The 18,072-nt window shown below is 31.9% G+C and overlaps 3 protein-coding genes across 4 annotated transcripts in view; 1 reads left to right on the top strand and 2 right to left on the bottom strand.

The window, feature by feature from the left end:
- Positions 1-6,631, top strand: part of LOC149481552 (uncharacterized) — a 49,437-nt gene extending 42,806 nt beyond the window's left edge. For both annotated transcript variants that reach the window (XM_089705269.1, XM_089705270.1), the window contains exons 6-7: positions 5,434-5,639; positions 6,113-6,631. The gene's annotated coding sequence lies outside the window, so the exon portion shown is untranslated. The remainder of the gene's footprint in view (positions 1-5,433; positions 5,640-6,112) is intronic.
- Positions 6,632-9,116: 2,485 nt separating this feature from the next.
- On the bottom strand, positions 9,117-13,880 carry LOC149481551 (5-formyltetrahydrofolate cyclo-ligase-like). The gene is made up of 5 exons (XM_089704928.1): positions 13,770-13,880; positions 11,584-11,705; positions 10,834-11,086; positions 10,329-10,453; positions 9,117-9,957 (listed from the first exon to the last, which is right to left on the bottom strand). Exons 1-5 carry the CDS (start codon positions 13,825-13,827, stop codon positions 9,865-9,867), a joined length of 651 nt encoding a protein of 216 aa, XP_089561054.1. The 5' UTR covers positions 13,828-13,880; the 3' UTR covers positions 9,117-9,864.
- Positions 13,881-14,328: 448 nt separating this feature from the next.
- On the bottom strand, positions 14,329-16,780 carry LOC149481550 (5-formyltetrahydrofolate cyclo-ligase-like). Its single transcript, XM_089705109.1, has 5 exons — positions 16,682-16,780; positions 15,793-15,914; positions 15,323-15,575; positions 15,047-15,171; positions 14,329-14,906 (listed from the first exon to the last, which is right to left on the bottom strand). The coding sequence occupies exons 2-5, from the start codon at positions 15,907-15,909 to the stop codon at positions 14,814-14,816; spliced, it is 588 nt and encodes a 195-aa protein (XP_089561235.1). The 5' UTR covers positions 15,910-15,914; positions 16,682-16,780; the 3' UTR covers positions 14,329-14,813.
- Between the last annotated feature and the right edge of the window lie 1,292 nt (positions 16,781-18,072).

The following is an 18,072-nucleotide window of genomic DNA, read 5'->3' as shown; positions in this document are numbered from 1 at the left end:
ATATATAGTATAGATAATTTATGAAAATCGGATAAGTTTTCAGGTTTTAAAATCTTTAAAAATCGAAAGCTTTTCATGAAAAAGAAAAATACATTTTTAGAAGGACTATGTGTCCAATGAGGTTTTAGATAGACATGTATTTTTTAGTTAATTGTTAAACATAACAAAATAGTACCTAATTACCTAATACATTTTACGGAACACTAAAATATTTCGCAAAATTCGGTGCATAATAACCGTCAATAGTAATTCTTAAAAATAGGGTAATATGTGGTACTAGTCTATAGTGCTCGACTTTCACATTCTAGTCAAATGTTATGACCTGTCTTGCTACGTATATCATATATTGTATATATATGTATTACATATTATAATATGATATAACATTGGATCTAACGGTTAATATAACTCTTCACGGTATATCGTTACAAGGAACTCAAAGTTAGGAAAGATGGAAGTTGTTTTCGGATATGTTTGATTGCCTGGATCACTGTTTGTGGCATTTTGTAGATATTTGTGTGACGTAATTTAATGTACAGTGCCACAAACTTATCTGACCCGGTGGCAAAAACTGGAACTACGTGCCGCCATTTTGAAATGTCACATTTTCACAGACTTTTCATACGGAATATTTTGTTTATATAAAAGAAAGCGACATCAGTGACACTGTCACCGGGTCAGATAATAGCATCTACAGACGCTCCGATTTGGTTGGTGCCAACCATCCGACCACGACCAAATCGGAAAGTGTAGAGAGCGGTCGGTCCGACATAATTATTATTAATATTGGTTTGACGTGGTCGGATGCGCCGGCGATACCGACCAAACCAACTTCCTATCCGATCCAACCAAATTGGAACGTCTGGAAGCTTTGTTCCGACCAAATCGGCTCATTCCATAGAGTAATATAGGTAATTGGCTCATTCACATTCGCAACGCCGCCGGTGTAGGACGTCAACATGAACGCCGAGGGAGTTACGGTCACCGAACGTGACATATTAATAAAATTGCTGGAACTATATAAAGACTTTCCCTGTTTGTGGGACTTAAGTAACAAAGATTACGCAAATAGAGATGCCAGAAATCAAGCGTATTTTATTATGTTAGAAGTATTAAAAAAAATTGACAGTGCGGCTACATTAAAAACCTTAAAAAATAAGTTGTAAGAGCCGCATATGACTGTAATTTTCTCTATTTCTATAGTAGAATTTAGCCCATTCTCTTCGTACTATGGTCAACTGACATATTACTCTATGGTCAACTGACAGCTGGAAGGCCAACCGTCGGACAATCTGTAGCAGTGTTGGAATGGTTGCCTTGTCGGTTCCGATATGGTTGGCACCAACCAAATCGGAGCGTCTGTAGATACATAAGTTTGTGGCACTATAATATCTATTGAAACGTCAGCTGTATCATTATAAATTTTCAATTTGTGAATAAATATTTGTCGTATGGACGCATAAATAGTTTTCTCTCAACTCTTCAAGGCACAAACTTGCGTCATTCGCTTTACCACAAAAAATCAATGAATTTTTTTTTAGATACTTATTTCTTTTTAGAGTAGACTTTTTAGAGGTCATGTAGTTCTATAAAAGCTGATAATCTAGTGACAAATTCCTTCTATCATAGTTGTAATCTGTCAGTATTGAAGAAGTATGAATGACTGCTACGCAATTTAGGAGGTTGCAAATATGTACAACACTTTTACAATAGTACAATGATCATAGAAAACATTGACAGGATATTTCTATAGGCATTTGATTGATAAGCTACATAATAGTAGATACGATTGATAAGACATTGTTTCTTGATTGATTGACTTCAGAAATAAAAATTTATATGCGATTTAGTAATAATTTTTAGTCTTCCATTTTATAACATCGTAAAAATATATACCCATGTCTTATTATGTTATTAAAGATGTTCACTTAAGTATATAAATAAATATGTACAATGTTTTTACAGCTCCTTATATGTATTACTAGCTTTCCGCCCGCGGCTTCGCCCGCGTTTTCAAAGAAAAACCCGTTCCCGTAGGATTTCCGGGATAAAACCTATCCTATGTCCTTTCTCGGGTATCAAAATATCTCCATACCAAATTTCATGCAAATTGATTCAGTAGTTTAGGCGTGATTGAGTAACAGACAGACAGACAGACAGAGTTACTTTCGCATTTATAATATTATAAGGACATGTAATAAATTTGTCGATAAAACTGTCTATTACGTAACAAAATTTATATTAAGGAAAATTACATTTTTGAAGATACGTATTCAAAGAGACTGTGACAATTACTATATTTCATTATATTGCAAATCATTACCCGTATTCATAGGTATACATTAAATTTATATGTATTTCTGAAACGAAACCAAATGTTGCTCAGTCTGAGTATAGTACATATTATAATTATTATCTATGGTATGTATATGGTATGGCTAAGGCGATTGGTTTGACGTGGCCGGAGCTGAAGAGCGTAGCCCAAGACCGAACGCGATGGCGGCGCACTGTGGACGCCCTCTGCCCCACATAGGGGCCATAGGACCTTAAGTCAAGTCAAGTCATGGTATGTATATTGTATAATTAAAGCTCATATAGAGGTTGTCCCAAAAAGTATGGATATACTGAAGCTGGGAGGTAGAGGACCTAGAAGGTTATCCGAATCACCTACATGGGGGTTATGCGATGTTTCGTATTTTCGAAATTATGTTTTTTTTTTAATTTTTCACCTATTATATATACCTACGATGAGATTTTTATTCATAGCGACGTGAATTATTATTGCAGAAAATGCTTGATTTTTTTGTGTGCTAAGCTGAAAGATAGGCCAATTCAGTATGGTAGCATTTACTATCGTAAGATCTTTGAATGGAATAAAAAATAATTTGGAAAATCCAAAAGTGCACGCCTCATAATTTTTTTTTAATAAATATTTATTAATTATTATTTTTGTTTATTTAATAACAATTAAACCACATCGAATCAGACCCTGAAAAATGAAAGGGTTCTATTCCTGAGCATACTCAAGCGTAAGAGAAAAAAAAAGACTCGATTAGTAAAGTATTTCGGTCGCTATCGTGTTAACAAGAAAAAGGATCCGCACATACAGACACACGGACGTCCAAGACATAACTTTTTTAAACTGTTTTTTAACTAGTTTAAATAACAAAAATGACATCAAAAATATCATGAACGTTAAAAATAGTGTTTTTTCTTAATATGTGTGTGTATGTATTATCTTACAAGTGCAATGTATGATACATAAAGACATTTTAAGTTTGAAAAATCAGATGTTTTGCGCGAAGTGACAGTAGTACCCACCTCAACGCTTCGCTTATGAGGCGTGCAAAAGAATTCAATATGTATATTGAATAATCGCCTGTGCACTCTTAACGATTACATCCTGTATAAGAAAACGAAGGCAGATTGTTCATCACAGAGGATCTAAGACTGAGACTGACTGACCAGAGAATTGATGGACCTTTTATGTTTTTGACCTCTACGGTACTGAACCTCCATCGATTCGCACTTGAACAATTTTATTCTTAACCACATGTTAAGTAAATACAATACATTCATATTACCTCCATACCTCGAGCTCATCAAGCATGTAATTGACAAAGCAGTTGCGATTGCGAATCGACAATAAAATACAAATACGGGTCAAGAACGTAATATTATATGAAAATTGTTTTAGTAACAATGGGAGATAAACATAGATGCTTATTTTATAGTTGAACTAGCCGTATGTAGAACTATGTCTTTATGTAAATGTAGGTTTGGTACGGGTTTAATAAATTATATTTGGATCTTTATTAAAATTAATCCCTGATATAGGTTGTAACAGAATTTGCAATAATACATATATGATTTTCAAAAGTAACTGTACTGAAATTATGTAGTAGAAGAGTACCTAATCGTAGACGGTAGATAAAAGAAAATATTTAAAAAATTGGTAACTAGGTACTTCCCCTCAATTTTCATTTATCCATCCAAATATTCTATTGGCCCGTAGTTATGTTTCAATTCCACACTTTGGTATATAGATCTGATATTTCTAAAAGCGCGTCACACACGGTGAAGATACTATAATATTTTATCATAAGATACTGTTATATTTTATATTACAGTATCTTAACGCATCCGGTATCAGCGTTCGGACCATCATTTTTCTTTTTGTTATTGCGTACTAAGACCCCTGTAGAACCGCCATTCTGTTACAAATGACGCGAAATTTCGAAAAATGATTGTCCGAACGATGATACCGGATGCGTTAAGATACTGTAATATAAAATATAACAGTATCTTATGATAAAATATTATAGTAACTTCACCGTGTGTGACGCGCTTAAGTGATATTTGAAGGAGCCCATGACAATGGATGTCCATACTCCATATTATAACAACATGACGACGATCTGCTAACCCAAAAACAATCAAGACCATAAAACACATTCAATATCTCTCACTCCAAATTTCGGGAGCTCCTTTCACCGATAATTAAAAATAACCTTAATATTAATGAGATATTAATATTGAAATTGGCCAAACAGCATACAAATAAGGGACGAACGATATTAATTGTTTTTTTATGAGTTTGCTCTTAATTATTTATTTGTATCGTAGGTGTAGTAAGCCCTTAAACACAAAGGCATCACGTTTTCCTTACTTCGTGCGCGACTAAATTGCTAATTCCACAGCAAACACTCTAATTGCTTGTGTCGGTCCTTGGTTTAGGTATTTGCTGTTGAAATGATTTAAATAAATAATAATAAACAAGAGTACTTTCGTAGGTGACTATCTAAATCGCTCTTGGAAATATAATACGGCCAGAAAATGTCAAAACATTATTAGAGCTTTGCTCAGAGTTGCTGGTTTTAGTGGGAACGTTCCAACTAAGAATTGCATACAAATTACAATGTTACTGTATATTTCTTGATATAAATAGTATGTAATGTATTAAATTTTGCTACCCTATAATAATAAGGTCATCGGTATTTGCAGGGAAGTTTATCCGTTGGCGAACGTTACAAATTAAGTTCTGTAGAGCCTTGGAAGCGCAGTGATTAAGATCTCCGACTTCAATCATAATGCCGTGTCGAGATAAGATGAGCGTGCAAAAATTAAATTGATAATTGATATTTCAATTTAGCTGCACATTATAAAGAAAGAGCATCACACAAAGCTTTACGACATGACACGTCCAAGTGTAAAAAATATTTCCCTTGTTGCTTTCTTTCAAGCTTTGTAGATGCAATATTTTTTTTATTTAGAATATTTTCCCTTACATGGCAACCTGAATAATAATTATTATAATGCCTATAAAAGGTACGATTACTAAACAATCTATTACTTATAGGATTGTTCTAAACCTTAGTTTCTCAGTTTAATCATTTTTTTTATATAGTTTAATAATATACTTTTTTATTACAGGCGGCCAGCGCCCTCTTCACTCTGGACGGAGCAAGAGGCGAGGAACTGTCCAGACGTCTGGCCCGCGGTCAAAAGCGGCGTAGACGCTGCCGAGCGATTCTAGCCCTTCTTGCCTTGCTATTACTGCTCGTTGCTGTTGGCGCTGTTGAGCTGCTGATGTCAAGAGGCCAGCGCGTGTTCGGGGCTGTACTTCGATGAGTATTGAGGTATTATGTGTTGTATATTCAAATCCTTAAGTGTTCAACTGCTTTGACTGGGTCGCTTCTAGCAATGAGACCGACCTATGTGGAGGAATTAATTTGTGGAGTGCAATAAAGTATTTTTCATGGATCATTTCACTCAACGCCTGTCAATTTTTTGTGTCCAATATTGTGATCAATATTCATGCAGAATGTGCTTCACCAAAGAATGCCTGCTCTCGTCATAGTTTACCTATTTTTTCAATAGTAATTTGAAAAAAAAAATGGTGGTTTTTGAATGATCTTCATTAGGTGTTATTAAAAACTAATCGAACGATTTTTCTTGACAATATTTTATATTAAAATACAACAAATACCATTACTCCTAGTATAGTGTTATGTTATCTGAGCCATTACAGAGCCAAAACAATAGAAAAGCCAATATCACCACTAAAGCTTCTTCTCTACTACGAAGATTAATAGACTGTTGTTCATTTCAGCGACACCACTGCACAGGCCAACATGGATTCCAAAACAAAAACATTATTATATTGTTTTGTGATTGATTAACAATAAGTCATTATTATTAGTCGAATAGATATAGTTTTAGTATTGGGAAATTTATACCAATTAAGTTTATATGGAACGTATTTCAAATAATGAGGTTTTTATTTAAAACATCGTGTAGTTCCTTTAAAATTATGTGATAACTGATAACAATTTGAGCATTTTAAAGATGCGCTTTTAGGTAAGTATTTTCATGGTTACCAGTTGCATAAATTAAGATTTTATATTGTAAATTTTCAACAATGTTTGTCAGTACATTTTATTTTCATAATTTTTACAGATTTAAATGGGATGTATTATAATTCTAATTGAAAATCCTTATAAGTAGTAGGTACAGATGAATCACTTGTAAAAAACATTGTCATCCTTTATTGTATATTTGCAAAGTTTTATATTTAGCAACAGAATTTTGTATAAAATTTAATATTTAAATTAAATTAAACGCCAGAAAAGATATAACTTTTTTTTATCTGGCAACGTTAGATTATTTACTACATAGGGGATGACATTCGTTTCTGTTAATATTAAGCCTTCAATTAAAGCCGGCTACTTACATACCTGCAGCAGGGGCAATTTTGAAATTGCACCCTTAATTGGCTCCTTAATTATTGTGATGTATGCAAGAAATTTAGAGCAATTTAGAGAACAGCTAAAATTGCTCCAATCGCAATCGAGATTGTTCCAATATCGCCACTGCAGCAGGTTCGTGAGTAGCCGGCTTTAGTATAAATTGTATTGTCTAAAGTCGTGTTTTTTAAATTGAATTGTGATAAAATATTTTTAGAACGTTTAAACAACGTATAATCCGAATTATAATACTTTTAAGTTATTCTTTTAAGTAGGTTTAATTGCTTTTAAAGTTTACTTTCAAATAAATCGCGTGATATATACTTATCATGCATTATTTATAAGATTTCGTAATTAATTTTAAGTATGACTAATAATGACATAAATGTAACACTCTCACTAAGAAAAACAGTGAAGTATGTAACTTAATGAATTATAGCAGAGCCATTTTAATAGGCAACATTTGACAGTTCAACAAATTTCAACAACGTAACCTAGTAACGACGACATAGAATAACATGATATGTATTTCGTTTTGTTAGAACTGCACATTTGCTTAAATTTTTTCAATTACGATTACATATTTATAATAATAATGACCGATACAAGTAATTTTAGGATTTGATTTTACTGATAAACCATTCTAAACATAGTAAACAATTTCTGATTTAAAAAACTGACGTCGCTACAATTTTGTGTCAATAAACCTTTTTAAATACCAGAGACGTTACTTTAAAAATCGAAATCTGACAACTAGAATCGAATGCATTGATTACTTGGGAATAAAAATCATCATAAATTATTGACATGTGTTTCAAGTTCGATTGACAAATGTTTCAAGCCCGTATCGATTAATTAACTTTAATCGATGTTTTTAAGCAGGTTACCACCCTATGAAGATAAAATTGATAGACGTCAAATGTTGCCTATTAAATTGGCTCGATTATAATTGTGAAATTTCAAGCCTTTTTGGCTGACAAATTTCTGATGTTAATGTGCATCGAATTAAAATATTTTTAAAATTTGTTCAATAATATTTTCATTTCTCACATACTTCTACGTTGTTTTGGTTTGGTTTTAATAAAGATTTTTGAATGTATATTGTACTAGCGGTCCGCCCCGGCTTCGCCCGTGGTACATATACGTTTTCACTACATAAAAACCATCCTCGTACTTCAAGGAATATAATAAAAAAGAATTATCGAAATCGGTTCAGCCGTTCTCGAGTTATGCGCTTACCAACACATTTTGCGATTCATTTTTATATATTGTAATAAATAATAAGTTATAAATGACAATTTATGAATTTAGGTTATGTAAGGTCAGTTTTAAATTTTTAAAGATTAATTTTATTTTGATTAGTTGTGCCTAAACACACTTAAAAATGTGTGAGTGTGCTTCAGAATAATGTAAACCAATGTATGCACTTCTTAATATTCAATATTTTTTATAATTATCACATTATTATGAATGCGTTTCATTTGATATTCACATTTTTTAAATATAAAATATAATTCGCTATATAACACTACAGATAATATAATACAAAACAAGTAAAAATTGATTTATGTAACTTCATTTACCTATGTCCATATTTTTTTTCATTAATTGATATGATAAGTAACTTATAATTGCGAGGATAGATATTGTTTATGTTTATTGTAAAATATTTTAACAGTTATCAAATTAAGTGAAATTACAGATTCATAAGCGTAGTTTATCAAGAAATAAATAGGTTAAGTTGTTTATTTGAAAAACGTGAAGGAAAAAAATTTTGGATTTTTTTAATTCTTTTGTGTTTCTCAATATTGTTGCCATGTTTTGCATTGAAATTGTATTCAAAAATAATTATACTTACCTTTTTATTACATTTGTATATTAGAGCATCAATGGCTGGATTTAGAAAAAAATAAAAAACAATTTTTTCCAGTGATTTTTTCTTATTGATCAATATTTTTAGGGCATTTTTAAAGTGTCATGTATCTTCTCATTACTGCCAGTTTATATTTTCCTTTTTTTTTACGAAGATAAAGTGTACCGAGTGTTTTTTAATAAACTTTTGTAAAACAGTCTTGTGTTTTATTTCAAAGAACAGTATTCATTATAGTTGAGTCGCGCGGTTTCATCCACAGTCCAAAATATCACTTGCAAACACTTTCAACCCTTTAGAAGTTACTGACGAAAAAAGGATCTTATGTTTGTTTGTTTGTCAGTGGTTGTATCATCAATTTTCCTGCCAATTTTCATCAAAAATTATATAAGTAATAATCTATACATAAAATTAAATACGGTCTACACATATATTGTTAGGTTATTATGATGAGGGTATTTGCGATATTCCTTTATGATAGGGTATAAGAAAATAAGAAGTTGCAAAATATGAGATTCTTTATTTATAAATCAGAAATAATGATACAATTTCTTAAATAAATGCAAGATAAACCATTTATATATATTCAGTATTGATAAATTTTTACAAAGTTTATATTATAAGAATAATTCCGACAGTTATAATTTCTTAATTTTGAGTCAGCTAGGCTTTTAAATTTATTCACTAGAGCCGTTATAATGAATCATCACTACATAGTATAAAACAAAGTCGCTTTCTCTGTCCCTATGTCCCTATACGTATAAGAAATACGAAAAACAGGAATTTATAACATTATCACTACATAGTATAAAACAAAGTATGTCCCTATGTATGCTTAAATCTTTAAAACTACGCGACGGATTTTGATGCGGTTTTTTTTAATAGATAGAGTGATTCAAGAGGACGATTTTAGTACATAATTTATTATGTTTTACACAAAGCGGGCGAATCCGCGGGCGGAAAGCTAGTATTAGTCACAACAAGAGCACCGTACAAAAACTAAATAATTGAAAGTTAACAGTATTATAAGCTTTCTTTGCTTTGTGCCTAAATAGACACAATATCAATACATAAAAAAAATATCAAATATCAATACATAAAAAAAATATAAAAATATCAATACATAACAAATAATAATAAAACACAATATCAGACTTATAATCTATTAAATGCATAAGAATCTAATATTTTAAGTATTTATAAAAAATATATTTTTCTTAGTGATAATATGCTTATTAATATAAAACATCATTCTGCGTAAATAACGCCATCGATCTTCTGGTCCAGGTCATTCATAGGCACCTTGTCCACGATTTGGCAGTTGAATGCAACTGCTATCACCTAGAAGAAAATTGCGAATTAGTTTCTGTTTTAAAGTTACAATATTTTAAAAGAAACAATGCACAAATAAGCATAGAACAATAATGTTTTATGTGCATGTACCAAAAAATGTTTATGACGTAGTTAGGCAACCAAGGGTCTAGGGTCTATCTAAACTGGTTTTACAGATTACCTACTAGGTAAAATTACTATCATTTATTATATAAACTAAAAAGAAAGTAGTAGATATTATGTCTAGAGCAACGGTACCGATTTTTCATTTTTTTGGATTTGAATGATTGAAGTAGTAAAACAACTTTTACAAATTAAAGTCTAGACGTAGGAGTAGCTTGTATATTATAATAATTGAATTATCGAAATATTTGTCTTACCTTTGGTGGTATTTGTTGCATAGCTCGTATCTTCGTTATGTATTTATCGTAATAGCCCGCACCGTGTCCAACGCGACCACCGTCAAGGGTGAAAGCTACCCCTGGTGCTATTATTAAGTCTAATCCTGGAAACAATGGTATCAAAATATTATTGTAATTGTGCGAGACAATAAATGGTAAATGGCAACATAAATAGGTCCTGCAACTTGCAAGTTCTTGCAGTAATACCTACATTGGTAATAGTAAATGATATCATGGATATTATCAATTTTAAGAATGACAATTTTATTTTTTGTTTGAAGAATAATTAATTAATCAATTAGCCATAAAAATGAACATAATTTGACAACAAAAACCAAACTCTACGCTACCCATAGTTTTAAATATTTTGGGTACTTACTACACTATTAAAATAAATGCTGCATTTATCGATTTCAATAATAGGCATATCATATTCCTATTGCATTAAACATCTACCAATAAGCCAAATGAAAATTAGCAATACCTGAATCCAAAGCGTCCTCCCGAATTTGGTCCTTCGAGTGCTGTTTGATGCCATGTCTCGTTAGCGGCATGATATCCTGATCACCATTTTCCACCTTCAGCATTCTCATCACACCACGAAGGTACTGAGGCACGAAGGCAGATGCTCCTCTATCCTGGATGTGTGATATGATAGGAGCCGTATTGACTTCATCATCCGTGCTCATGAAGACTGCTATGCGATTCGCCGCTTTGTAGTAGGGGTGGTTGATGATCTGAGATAGTTATAAGATGTAGGTTAAAATCTGAACGATGTTCAAGTTAGATATTAATAGCTGTTCGGAACGGCTTGCACGAAAATTGGTTTTATAGACAAGGAAAAATTGTAACAAAGATACACTTCATAAACAATAATAAACAAGAACAATAACAAATTAATGATTAAGATGACGAACAATAAAGGTCATTTAATTTGATGAGTATATTGTTATAAGAGAAGGTATATATAAGTATCGGTCCATAAATGGTTGCCGATGAATTGTAACAATACCCGTGACTCGGCCACTGAAAACGAATCGATGAAACACAATAGGTTTAAGAGGAAATATGGTGATAGACTATTTTGAAAAAAAAAATAGGTATTTTAAAAAACTATCTGTCTCTACATGACAGATGCCGCCCGAAAACCTAAATAAAAAGCCATATTCTGTGGACTATTTAACCAAAGTAAATATTTTATTGATAAATAATGCGTATGGAATAGATCAGTTACCTTATTGTAAACTATATTAGATTGACGATCCTTCTCCTCTTTCGAAAGCTGTGAAATTCTCTGTGCTATTTCTTCACGAAGTTGCACTTTTGCTGGATCTGGTGTGCGTGTTGCCATTGTTGCTAAAATAAGAACAATAAAAGTATTTATTGGAGATTATCACTGCATTATAATATGAAAAGGCATATTGTATATCACACTATTATAGAGCACATAATAATAGCAATTTAATGTCACGAAAAGGACCATCTAGTACTATATTATGGCGTAATAGAGAATTTTTGAAATCGTTCCAGTAGTTCCTGAGAAATTCAAACAAACAAATTAACACAAACTATTCAGGTCTACATTTTAGTACATATATAGATTTTTTTATCATATCATCATTTAAAGTAACAACTAAGAATATTCTAATCACTTTGTAAAAACACGCTCGTATTCACGCTCGTCATGTAACCATGAATGAAATACCTTCCGTGAAATGGTATTACGCCATGTATATTTTTTGTAAACATCAATATTATGTTTTGTCTACATATCTGATGTCAAAAGTTCATATAAAAACTATTAAAGCGGGCTTATCGTACCGATGAGTAGGTATTTTATTGATAATTAATGATAGTTGGTACAGTACTTAAAAAAAACCTACCCTAATGGTCTAAAAAAATAAACAATAGAGCTGATAATGCTCTTAAAAAATAGTAAATACTATGGTAAATACTGCCGATAATTTATTACGTTCGAAATGTTGACTAGAAAATATTTAAAAACAGCAAAATATATTAGCAAATTAAGTTATAGAGAGTGGAGGAAATTTGAAAATCAATCGACGTTTTCATCTCTATTTCTATTATTTATAATTTAAATGTAACGTTGAAAACTAAATTCGCGCGCAGCGTAAAAAAAATACACAAAATTTACCCTCGTTGTATGACGACAAAATAAAACACAATAGAATGATGAAACGAATTATTCTAAAAGGAAGAGAACATAACAAAAATCAATTAGATCGATCGATTGTAAAGTTGCAGGTAAATAAAAGATATACAACTTTTGGTATTCAACTGTGTGACGTAACATCAAAATTGATGTTAATATTTCAAATTAACAAGTATGTATTTGGTTTGTTTATTGTATTTTTATCACTTACTAAATTTTTTAAGCTATTGCATAGCTTCTAGATCGCGGCCCGCGGGCCTTGAGCGCGGGGGCCGAATCTAGAAATTCCGTAACGAAAAAAACCTCACGCTCCACACTCCGACGGGCACGGAGGTGTGGCTTGAAGGCATGCTATGCAATAGCTTTACCGCGGCAGTCCCCGAGTCACAGATTAGAGAATAGTTACTTCGTAACCCGAGTGCCAAACGTCTTTTATTTTTTCTACGAAGTCAGCGAAATTTGTCTTATTAATGTAGTTTTTAGGGTTCCGTACCCAAAGGGTAAAACGGGACCCTATTACTGAAACTTCGTTGTCTGTCTCTCTGTCTGTCTGTCTGTCTCCAGGCTGTATCTCGTAAACCGTGATAACTAGAAAGCTGAAATTCACAAATGATGTATTTCCGTTGCCGCTATAACAACTACTAAAAATTAAAAAAGTAAAATATTAAGGGTCCCCATAGTACGGAAGCTTTCGTGCGCGAGTCCGAGTTGCACTTGGCCGGTTTTTGAAACGCACTTTTACCTTATAAAAATATTGACCTGAATGATTTATAAAAAAAAACTCATGTTATTTTATTACGTCAAAGTGTGGTAAAAATCTTTATCTTGTTTCAACTCAACATTGAAAATGCACCCTAATTTTCAAGGAAAAATTTATGCATTTTCAGAGAAAATTTACTTCAGTCGAACTTAATTTTATTTATCCTCTCAATTCTTGGTTTCATTCTATTCGAAATTTAACAGAATATAATAGTATAAAATTAAATTAAATTAATTTAATATTGAAAGTATCTACTTAAATAAAATCGACATTGTGATTAAAAATACAATAAAAAAATATTAAAATATAATTTATAAAAGTAAATATGGAATTAGTGGTCCACTTAGATCCTGGTATCAGCTTTTTTAAATTATTTAAAAACTAAATATTCAACTAATATTTAAAAACTTAAGTTATTTATGCTATTCTGTATTGTGTCAATGTTTTAATTAATTTTGAGACCTTTTAATAGTAATCTTTTTCTTACCGGTTATATTATACGTGATTCCCTTGATGTTTAGTCGTCGAAACTGATATAAAAACATTGTGTAAAAACGCACACAGCGTTATCATTGTTTGATAACCTAACACGTATTAGCAGACTATTAAAGAAACATGGAAACGTTTTAGTTCAACGCCATCTATATTTTAAACTTGAAATTAGAACAAAGTGTTCAAAAGATATTGATTTTAGCGACATCTATGGTCTGATAGACAAAACTAATCATTTGATGAATTATTTAATAATAAAATGTTGAAGATGTCGTTTTAAATTTATATGTTTTGTTATAATAATATGTACGTAATAGAAAATGAAGCACTAAAATGTATGTATGCATGTAACTTAAAAATATATACATATTATAATTTGAATTTGTTTTCGGTATTTTCAGGAAAAAGATTGTACGATAAAAAAATCTAGCAGAAAATTTAACTCCGCAAGCTTCGAGACATGCAGTCGGCTGGAAATTCTCTGGGACTTCAAAAAGTTGTTAACTTAAGCCTTTGTCATCTAGTGAAATGAGGGTTTAGATAAAAATAAAATGTATCACAGCATCCAGTTTCATTGATTAAAGTATTAATGGTAAAAAATAACATTAGAAGACGTATTAATACAATTTGCTAACATTTAATAACATCATTTACAATGCTTATTTTAACAATCTAACCCATTGAGCCCCGAACGGCCCAATCGGTCCACGACACAATAGATTTTCTATTGTGTCTGTGATTCCGGGGCCTGAGTTACTAATACTGACCATTATTTTGCATTATTCTTATATTCACATTTACGACAAAAATATCCAACAACCTCTAGACCTTATAACAGCTGTAGACTCATCCTTAAAAATTGCAAATTCGTTTTCTTAAATGCACTTTGCTTAGTAAAATATTATTGACAATATATTTTCTTGAACACAACAATCAGACTTATAAGTAGGTATTAAGTGCATGTCTAATGTCTACAATTATTTCATTAATTGTAAAAGTAATATTTTTGTAAGTATTTATACTTATTAATATAAAAAAATCATTCTGCGTAAATAACTCCATCGATCTTCTGGTCCAGGTCATTCATAGGCACCTTGTCCACTATTTGGCAGTTGAACGCGATTGCTATTACCTAGTGGAAAAGGGTGAATTAGTTTTTATTGTAAAAAGAAAAACATTAATTTCAAACCAGAAACAAATAGGTTAAATATTCATGTGCCAAAATAGATAAAAAAAATATTAACTACTTATAAAAATATTGGTGGTTGATACCTTCTGTGGTGTTTGTTGCTCAGCTCGTATTTTCGCCAAGAATCTATCGTAGTAGCCCCCACCATGTCCTACGCGACCCCCATCCAGGGAGAAAGCAATACCTGGCGCTATTATTAAGTCTAAACCTGGAAATAGTAACCAAAAATGTTTATAATTTAAAAAGTGGTTAAAAATATGTTTGAATAATTCAATAAATAAATGTTTGAGTTTGAAATTGAATTAATATTCATTCATAACCATCTACATACTAATAAGCCATATTAAAATTGGCTATACCTGAATCCGAAGAGTCCTCACGCTTTTGATCCTTCGAGTGCTGTTGGATGCCATGTTTAGTTTGCGGCATGGTATCCTGATCACCACTTTCTACCTTTAGCATTTTCATCACACCACCAGCGTACTGAGGCACGAACGCAGAGGCTCCTCTAGCCTGAATGTGGGTTATAATTGGAGCCGTGTTAATTTCTTCGTCCGTGCTCATGAATATGGCTATTCGATTCGCGGCTTTGTAGTACGGGTGGTTGACTATCTGAGAAAGTATAAGGTTAATTAGGTCGAGGTTATAATCGCATTTTTATTATTGCAGTTTCATATTTAATTTTATAATTTGAACAAGTGCCGTTGAATGAGCTTTTGATTAATACGTGAAACACACTTCAGCCTTACTCCAGTAGTCGTTTTCATTTGGATCCTGATTAGGTATCTACTTGTGAAGTAACGGGTATGAAATAGAACAGTTACAATACCTTATTGTAAACTATATTAGACTGACGATCCTTCTCCTCTTTCGAAAGCTGTGCAATGCTCTTTGATATTTGCTCACGAAGTTGCATTTTTGCTGGATCTGGTGACCGTGAACACATTGTAGCTTGAAAAAAAAAAGAAAAATGTAGCGATAAAAACAGATGTTGCAGATTATCACGTGAGATTAGAATGTCTCTAAAAGCAGGAAAAAGAAAATTTGAACTGTTTTTTTCCTTTAAGGAATATTTAAAAACAGTTATGGGGCATATTCTGCAGATGTAGATAATTAAAAATATCTACATTTTATCGGTTATCCTACAAGGTATGGGTAACAGTCTAGAGCTGTATAAAACTCATAGAAAAAATACAGTTGCGAGTCTCCGGGTAACAGTTCCAAAAGTCTCTCGCTAATCATTCGAAGGCTAATGTCAAGCTAATGTGGTGTGTGTGAGCAAGACACCAAAGAATACTTATACCTTAACATTGCGGGACGTAGCGTTTGCGGCGGTACCGGCCGGCCGCCCGGCTATATATTTTATACCCGTGCGAAGCCGCAGCGGGCCGCTATGTTTTTATTTACATAATACAACGTTCACAGTTTTTTTGTAGTCTATTTAGTATCAGCATTGCACCCGTGCGAAGCCGGGGCGGGTCGCTAGTAATGTATGTAAAGTTAAATCAAAATTGTCGATGCTATCAAAAAAAGACATATTAGGTAGATTTTAACTTTGCAAACACCAACTTAAACAAATTCGATCCCTTCCCTGGATCCACTCTTGCTATCAGCTGTTTTACGAAATATTTATTGATAGATATTTTAGATTATCTAATGTATTAAATTTATTTAACTCATTTAGAAATTAAGCAAATTTAATAGTAGTTTATTCTTACCTGTTATGATATGCGTGATTTCCTTGATGTTTATTCGTCGCAACTGATATTATAATACCACAGACAGCGTTATCATTGTTTGATAACCTAACACGCAATAACCAGATTATAAAAAGAAACATAGACGTTTAGTTAAACGCCATCTATGTATATAATTTGAAATTAAGAGAAAACTCGCGTTCAAAAGATATTGGTATTAGCGACATCTATGCTCTAGTAGAAGAAACTAATTCGGCGAATTAAAATATAAGAAAATTGGAGATGTCGTTTTTTTTAAATATTTTTAAATCTATACTAAATTAGTCCATGCTAATATTATAAAGCTGAAGAGTTTGTTTGTTTGTTTGTTTGTTTGTTTGTTTGTTTGTTTGTTTGAACGCACTAATCTCGGGAACTACGGGTCCGATTTGAAAAATTCTTTCGTTGTTAGATAGCCCATTTATCGAGGAAGGTTATAGGCTATATTTCATCACGCTACGGGCAACAGGAGTGGAGCCACGGGGGTGAAACCGCGCGGAGCAGCAGCAGCTAGTAAAATATATAATTAACACCTTGAAATTTTACTCTCAATGCGCCTTAAGAAGTTTCGCATAAAAAGGAATCGCTAAAATGTATATTGTATGCTATATAATTTGCTTGTATGCTCTATCAATAAATTGATATTATTGATAGAGTGTAAATTACCTATATGTATTGAACTTTGTAATAAACAAGGTTACGGTATCTATAATAACTAACTCTATAAATTGTCAGTCATATTTAAGTATTTAAGTCATATTTTCTGTCTCTACAATTAATTTTATTAGGAGAGCTTAAAAGTCTGTTTAGACGGCATTTATACTGGCCAAGAACTGGTTGTTATCTACAATATTGCTCTAATTCGCTTTAAACGATCAAAATAGCTGCTTTAAAACTTTCTAAACATACTACTGACTAATCTATAATATTTAATTAGTTGACATATTTAGATAAAAAATAATAATGATCGCGTTATTTTTATCATCAAATACACGCAATGTAAAAAAATAATTAATAAACTTTTAGTCTTTTCTGATCGAAATGTCCCCATAGTAGTTAATTTGTCACGTTATATTATGAATAATTTATAATTTAACGATGATGCCCTACTTTTTTTTAACGCCACGGGTCGAAAAAAGTGAAAATCGGTTTTTGGTCATTTCATAGAGCTTAGTATAAAAAGTTGAAGTAGATAGCCATTCAAAAGATTTAAATATGTACTGGGAAATAATTTGTTCCTTGACCACACTAAAGACCTAAGCTAAGTTTACAAGAGTTTATTTTTTGGAAATAGATACTAAACAGATATTAAAACATGTAATGTTTGTGATTCCGTATCAACCTGGGTCGTTTTCGGACGAACTCCTAGCTAG

Source organism: Colias philodice, chromosome 16 (assembly GCF_061535455.1).
Source record: "Colias philodice isolate Cphi_HAF_F1 chromosome 16, ilColPhil1 Martin Lab GWU primary, whole genome shotgun sequence".
In the NCBI taxonomy this organism is placed as follows: domain Eukaryota; kingdom Metazoa; phylum Arthropoda; class Insecta; order Lepidoptera; family Pieridae; genus Colias; species Colias philodice.
The sequence above is the reverse complement of the archived record's forward strand: the minus strand, read 5'-3'. Positions and strand labels throughout refer to the sequence as shown.

Excerpts from the sequence above, each read along its gene's own strand:
- LOC149481551 (XM_089704928.1), bottom strand. The coding sequence starts at position 13,827 with ATGTTTTTATATCAGTTTCGACGACTAAACATCAAGGGAATCACGTAT. Across the intron at positions 11,706-13,769 it reads AATCACGTATAATATAACCG|CAACAATGGCAACACGCACA; the intron begins GTAAGAAAAAGA and ends TTCTTATTTTAG. Across the intron at positions 10,454-10,833 it reads GGAGGACGCTTTGGATTCAG|GATTAGACTTAATAATAGCA; the intron begins GTATTGCTAATT and ends CATTGTTTCCAG.
- LOC149481550 (XM_089705109.1), bottom strand. The coding sequence starts at position 15,909 with ATGTGTTCACGGTCACCAGATCCAGCAAAAATGCAACTTCGTGAGCAA. Across the intron at positions 15,576-15,792 it reads CTAATATAGTTTACAATAAG|ATAGTCAACCACCCGTACTA; the intron begins GTATTGTAACTG and ends ATACTTTCTCAG. Across the intron at positions 14,907-15,046 it reads AGCAACAAACACCACAGAAG|GTAATAGCAATCGCGTTCAA; the intron begins GTATCAACCACC and ends CTTTTCCACTAG.